General features: G+C 58.9%; 1 protein-coding gene across 1 annotated transcript; it reads left to right on the top strand.

Annotated features, from left to right (window-relative positions):
* Positions 1-59: 59 nt before the first annotated feature.
* FAM181A (family with sequence similarity 181 member A) lies at positions 60-2,513 on the top strand. Its single transcript, XM_010350544.3, has 2 exons — positions 60-276; positions 1,028-2,513. Exons 1-2 carry the CDS (start codon positions 76-78, stop codon positions 1,991-1,993), a joined length of 1,167 nt encoding a protein of 388 aa, XP_010348846.1. The 5' UTR covers positions 60-75; the 3' UTR covers positions 1,994-2,513.
* Positions 2,514-6,646: the final 4,133 nt, after the last annotated feature.

The raw sequence follows: 6,646 nt of genomic DNA, 5'->3' as shown, positions 1-6,646 counted from the left end.
TTTTTGTGATGGTCCCCATGGTGACAATTTGTGACGGCAAAGAATGTGGGAACGGGGCGCCGCCGCCTGATTGGGATGCTTTGTATCTGGAGAGGCGCTCCTGATTGGCCTGAGGGGCCCCCCAGCTCTGGGGAGTTGTCCTCCATTCAGCCCACTCAAGGGCTGCACAACTGCTTCCAGCCGGACGGAGCTCGGCCGGCTGTGCCGGGGCCTGTCCCAGGTCTGCAGCGGGGAACCTGCCGGGTTACGTTGGTCGGGCCCCGGCCGGCACCTTTGGTCAGTGTGGATGCCCGGCGGCTCTGGCCCGACTGGGTGGCGGGTGTGGGGCAGGCTGGGGCCGGGGGGAGGGGTGAGGTGCGTGGGTGGCGGCGGAGGAGGCATGAAATTGCTGCAGATGCTTCTTCGGGGGAGTCCCTACTGCCCACAGCCTGAGATCAGCCCGCAAGGCAGGTCTCGATTAAGTGCCAGACAGGGGTCCTGCCTGGTCCTGCGTGAGAGCTGGGGGTGGAGCGTGGGGACTGAGGAGGGGGGCTGTGCTCCTCGGGCTGGGGGCGGGAGCGGTGGGAGGGGGAGGCTACCATCAGGGAGCAAGGGGGCTTGGCCTTGCTTTAAAGTGGAGCAGTCGTCTCAGCTCAGGGAATAAACACCTCACTGGCAAGTTGCACACCTTGGCAGCATGGTGTGTGGGAAACAGGGCAGGCTGGGAGTGCAGGGACTTGTGTGCCAGCCCCAGCAATGCCACCTATAGCTGGGTCACCTTGGGCGAGTTGCTTGACCTTTCTGAACCTTCGCTGCAAGAGGAAGGCACCAGATCCAAGCAGGCTGGATGGGGCTGTGCCAGTGCCCGCGGCTTCCCAGGTGTGCAGACAGCACTCAGCCACTTGCACCCGCAGCCCTGTACCCAGGACGCTGTTTAGGACTGAGGGGTGCTGGGGTGGGACACCATTTGCAGACAGGTGCTGTGGTCTTTTGGGAGGGCTGGGTATGGTTGCTTGGAGAGACTCCAATGGCCTGTTATGTCCCCCAGGTCAGTTCGGTGTCCTTCCTCGGAGCTGCCAGCCACCAGCAGAGCCCACCCTCTTCATGGAAAGCTTTGTGCGGTGGCCCCCTGGTGATGGCATCTGACAGTGATGTGAAGATGCTGCTGAACTTCGTGAACCTGGCGTCCAGCGACATCAAGGCAGCCCTGGACAAGTCTGCGCCCTGCCGACGCTCCGTGGACCATCGCAAGTACCTGCAGAAGCAGCTCAAACGCTTCTCCCAGAAGTATTCCCGGCTCCCGCGGGGCCTTCCCGGCAGGGCTGCAGAGCCCTACCTGAAAAGGGGGCCTGAGGACCGGCCCGGGAGGCTGCTTCTCGATTTGGGCCCTGAATCCAGCCCCGGCGGGGGTGGGGGCTGCAAGGAGAAGGTGCTGAGGAACCCCTGCAGGGAGGAATGTCTTGCTAAGGAGCAGCTCCCCCAGGGGCAGCATCCAGAAGCTGCCCAGGCTGGCCAGGTGCCCATGAGGAAAAGACAGCTGCCTGCCTCCTTCTGGGAAGAGCCGAGGCCCACCCACAGCTACCATGTGGGGCTGGAGGGGGGACTGGGCCCCAGGGAGGGACCTCCCTATGAGGGTAAGAAAAATTGCAAGGGCTTGGAGCCCCTGGGGCCTGAGACTGCCTCAGTGCCCATGTCTCCAAGCGCCCTGGCTGAAAAGGAGTCACTCAAGATGCCGGGGGTCTCCCTGGTGGGCCGCGTCAACGCCTGGAGCTGCTGCCCCTTCCAGTACCATGGACAGCCCATCTACCCGGGCCCTCTGGGGGCCCTGCCTCAGAGTCCTGTCCCCAGCCTGGGCCTGTGGAGGAAGAGCCCGGCCTTTCCCGGGGAGCTGGCGTACCTCTGCAAGGACGCGGACGGCCTGGGGCAGAAGGTGTGCAGGCCTATGGTGCTGAAACCCATCCCCACCAAGCCGGCCGTGCCCCCACCCGTCTTCAATGTCTTTGGTTACCTCTAGGTGGGCTGAGAGGGCCTCAGCCCCCACCTCTGGCCTGCAGGAGTGTGGAGGCCCCCAAGGTGCTCTCCTGGGAGGAGGTGGCTGGTCCATGGTGTGGCCTCTTCCTTTTGTGTGTGTGTGTGGGAGGACTGGGGCCGGGCTCCTCAGGCAGTCACCTTTCGGCCTTGCAGCCTTGGAAGCTGTGGGGCTGGGCCTGGTTGGCCCCTCCCCAAGCAGGCCAGGGGCCAGCAGCTCGTCCCGCTGTCCCTGTGCTGACCATGGGTGGGGGGATGGTGCCCTTCGTTCCCGCCACCCCAGAAGCCAGAGTTACACATCTGTTCACCTGCCACCCACTGTGTGAGCCAATCTCAGTTGTTGTTCTTCTTGTTCTTTGTAAATATTGAGAAAGTTGAAAGAATAAAGACATTTCTTTTGGAGTTTCCACATCGTGGGTGTCAGGAAGTTGAATGACCCCCAAGCTGAGGGATCTGGCAGCAGTGGCTGGTTCCAGGGAGGCCAGGACTGGCTGAAGCCTCTGAAATATCTGGTAATGGGAGCTGGGGCTAAGAGCTTGGTTCAAAGGAAGGAGGGTGAGGAGGGGAGGAGAGGAGCCACCAGGGACGGACACCTCCGGGGTCCAGCATGCTCCGGAGAACAGGCTCCGGAGAACAGGAGCCGGGACAGGGGAGGTGGGGCTGCAGTCCCAGCTCTGCCGCGTGCTGTGGGGCCCCACCCTTCCTCTGGGGGGTCTCCCCACTCCCGCTGCAGGATGACGAGATGAGAATGGGTCTCTCTGCAGTGCCTCCTGCTCTGTGTACTGCCTCAGGGCAGCCTCTGTGCCGAGGTGGTTGTGCCCAACTCTGGTGAGAGGGAAAATCAGGCCAAATAGGAGTTTGGTCCCTTGTGGGCAAAACAGGTAGTTTGACCAAATCGTTCCTCTTGTAGGCACAGTCTTGGAGTCTGTGTCCACAGGCAAAATAAGTCAATTTTAAAAAACAATAGCGACCTCCTCTGAATTCCTCCAGCACATCCAGAGGGATCCTCTCCAGCTAATCCAGATTCCAGGTTACCTGAGGATGGGTCTCTCCCTGGGCCAGGCACACACCAGGTGCCCCATCAATGCAACGATGAGGCCTCTGCCTGTGACAGTGCAGAGGGCAGCACTAATGGCAGGAAGCGGCCCTGGATTTTGCCCTGTTAGTGTCCTACTAGCAGAGTCACCTGAGGGGCCTCCACCTGCACACAGGCCCAGGTTTGCTCTGCTGCTGTGGACAGGGCTCTGTGGCTGACAGAGGGTGGGCGTGCCGGCATGCCCATCTGCTTATTTTATTAGAACAGTTTCACGACTAGAAGGGTGCAGGGGGCCAGTCCTGGCTGGGACTGTGGTGCTCTCATCAGCAGCATGATGTTGGACACATTCATCCTTCCTCTGTGCCTCAGACTCCTCACCTGTACAATGGAGGACTGGACTAGGAATAGGAAACAGGTGTACCTCCCTCCTCTGCGCCCAGGCAAGTACCGGCTGCTTGCAGGCTCCCCACTTTGGAGCCTGGACATGGCCCCTGATTCTTCCTCACTAATATAAGCTGCAAGGCTGGTCGTCGCCAAGGGCCCCTCCTATTTGTCTTGTTTTACTCCAGGATTCCCTGGAGTGGTGGGTCCCTGGAGGGGCAGCCCCCTCACCGGGAAACCAGCCAGTGGTTTCTGTGCAATGGCCTCTGAAGACCTCAAGGTCACAGAAACAGGCACAACCCTGGGCAGAGCTGTTCAAAGTCATTATCTGGCCTATGGGATGGGGACGATCCTCAACCTGGACCCTGAGCCTCAGACTGCTCTGGTCTTAAAGAGCAGAAAGGGACTGGGGTGGGGGACCCTCCTCTGCCCTTTATGCAGCATCACACAAGCCTTCTGAATCCATGTCGATGAGCCTCAGCTCCCTACAAACTGCATAGCAGGGGTTTCAATGCCTGCATCCTGGCCTGCCATCTACCAGCTGTGCAATCTTGGGCAAGTTACTTAACCTCTCTGTGCTGAAATTTCCTCATGTGGAGAATGTGATTGATAACAGACCTGCGGCATAGGTTGTTGGGAGGCCAATGTGAGTGTCCTGGCCCACTGTCACCCAGATGCTCAAAGCGTCACCAACTACAAGTCACCTCTCGTAGTCGTCTGGTGGTATCTCTAGGTCCTGCCATGCCGACGTTTTAATACCATTTATGAGCTGTGCTGCCCGGGGGATGATGTGCCTGGACCATCCAACCAACCACACCTGCTAGCAGAGGAGCCGAGCTCCGGGGCACGTTCTCCCAGGGTGCTGCCTGTGTCCAGTCTTGCCTGGGCTCTCTGATAAGACTGGCTTGTCCCTGCTCACAGCCCCGGGGTACCTGCAGATCCATTCATTCAAAAGTTGGGAAGCAGAGACCTGTACTAAGACATGACCTGATGGAAGCCCTGGCAACATGATGCCCTCACGTGGAAGCGAGCTGGGGGGAAAACAGGCATCTAGGGAAGCTTTGGTATTGAAAGTAAGTTTCAAATCCTGCTGCAGTAACAAGAGCACATACTCTCCTAACCGCATAGTGAACAGCACTGGTTCAAAGTAAAACCTGGAGCCAGTCCCCACCCCTTCACAATCCCCAATGGCCATCATTGGGTCAAGCAGGCTCAGGCTCATGAAGCAGAATCTCTGCTGGACTCTCAGGGCTCTAAGTGTTCTCTGATGCTGCCAGATGTCCCTGAGGCTGCAAACCTCCTGGGGCTGGGTATTGCGGGAGGGGCCCGCTTCTGCGGAGGGAGGCGGCTGTGACAGGAGTGATGGTCAAAATATATCACGAATGGCACAATGTGAGCCTTGGCCAACTGGAACCAACCCACTGGAGCAGGCCTAGGCCAGGAATGAACCCCTTAGCTGCCGGGTTATGGGGAGGTGGGGCAGAGACACAAGGAGGCCAAGACTGGGCATGGCACTTGCAGTGGGGGTGTGCTCTGAGCAGCACTTTGACTAACCTGCATGGACACATGAACGTTAATATTCTAAGAACCCAAATGCAGCACTGGCGCGTCTCAGACCAGAAGGTCCCACACCCTGCAAACGTCGAGTACAGAGAATACAGTGGCCAAGCCCCTCCCCACACCTCCCACTCAGCCCTTCAGCCTCACCTCCTCCAAGGTGGCACCTCCCACAGACCGGCACACTGCCCTGCCCAGTACCTGGGTCTCTGGGTTGGGAGATTTGTGGCTGCTGCCTTAGGACTCTCTAGGATGTAATGTGGCCCATGAGATGCTGTAGGTTAAGAGTCTGCCCACTACCCATCCTGGTCCATACATGCCCCAAACAACTCACACACTGGTCCTGTGTGCCTCTTCCCGTCACCACCTGCCACCTGCCACTGACCAGCAGTCACCCGAGACGCAAATGTGCTCTCTTTGGCTTCTGGGTCAGCAAAGGGGTTCTTCCATCAGAGTCTCCCCTGTGAGCTGACGCCTACTTGGCAACTTACCCCGGACTCTCGGGGTTGAGTACCCCAGTGGGGGAGGATGCAGGTTTCTCTGGGGCTTCTTTAGGGTCCCTACAGTTTCTGCCTGGTGTACAGCAAGGCCGCATGGGACCGTGGCCAAGCACTGTTAAGCTGGAACCCCAGGGACTTGCTGTGTGTGCCCAGGCAAGTCCCTTCCCCACTCTTGGCCAGTTTCTCATTCATACTATGAAGGAATGGGCATGACCTGGTTGACCTTTGGCCTGTGGCCAGCAAGTGCTGCTTGGAAGACTTTTTCTCTGGGAGTTACGGATTTCATTGAAGCCCAGTGTGTCTTTAGCCAGGCACGGTGGCATGCCCCTACAGTCCCAGCTACGTGGGAGGCTGAGGTGGGAGGATCACCTGTGTCCAGGAGGTAGAGGTTACAGTGAGCTGAGATCACGCCACTGCACAGCAGCCTGGGCAAGAAAGTGAGACTCTGTCTCGAAAAACAAAAAGAGAAGAAAAGAAACTCAGTGTGTCAGAGCCAGCAAGGCCACCAGGGGCCACCATGTCTCACCATACAGATGAGGAAACTCAGGCCCCAGAGGTGCAAGCCAGTGGCAGAGCTGAGCCTGGAGCCAGTGCTCCCCTCCACCAATCTACTGCTTACAAAGGCCAGGAACTACCTCTGACCTTGCTCTCCTAGAGCCCACGGCTGGGCTGGTTCCGGCTCTCGGCCGGGTGGCCTGCTCTGGTGTTGCTGCAGAGCAGCCTGGGCTCAGTGGCTTCACTCACACTGGTGAAGGGAGCACTGATCAGTTACTGCAGCTTCCATGGAAACAGGGCACGCTGCATCTCAGCACTTGGAACCTGGAGAGACCCGCAGAGAGTGCCTCATGGTGGCTAGCCTTGGCTCTGCCCTGCACCACCTGAGAACAGGATGACAGCTCCTGCTCCGCCCACCCCACAGGGCCATGAGGACAGAGGGAGGCGCGCGGGGGCTGGGGCTCCGTATGTGCTCTCAGGCTTGGTGCCTTTGCAAGGGCTGACCATGGCCATCACTCTAGCGCCATTGCTCACAGTGCCCAGTATTTAATTTCTTCCCCTAGTTTCTCAACAACCAGCAAAACAGGGCTGAGCAGGTATGAAAACAGAGTGCCAGGAAATGTGTGTGGCAACCGCAGGTGTCGAGAGGCATGTGGGCCACGAGACTGTG

The sequence above is a fragment of the Saimiri boliviensis genome, chromosome 2, assembly GCF_048565385.1.
Source record: "Saimiri boliviensis isolate mSaiBol1 chromosome 2, mSaiBol1.pri, whole genome shotgun sequence".
NCBI classification, from domain to species: Eukaryota; Metazoa; Chordata; class Mammalia; order Primates; family Cebidae; genus Saimiri; species Saimiri boliviensis.
The sequence above is the reverse complement of the archived record's forward strand: the minus strand, read 5'-3'. Positions and strand labels throughout refer to the sequence as shown.

Coding starts and splice junctions, on each gene's coding strand:
- FAM181A (XM_010350544.3), top strand. CDS start 76: ATGCTTTGTATCTGGAGAGGCGCTCCTGATTGGCCTGAGGGGCCCCCC. Junction 277..1,027: donor GGCCCCGGCCGGCACCTTTG/GTCAGTGTGGAT, acceptor TATGTCCCCCAG/GTCAGTTCGGTGTCCTTCCT.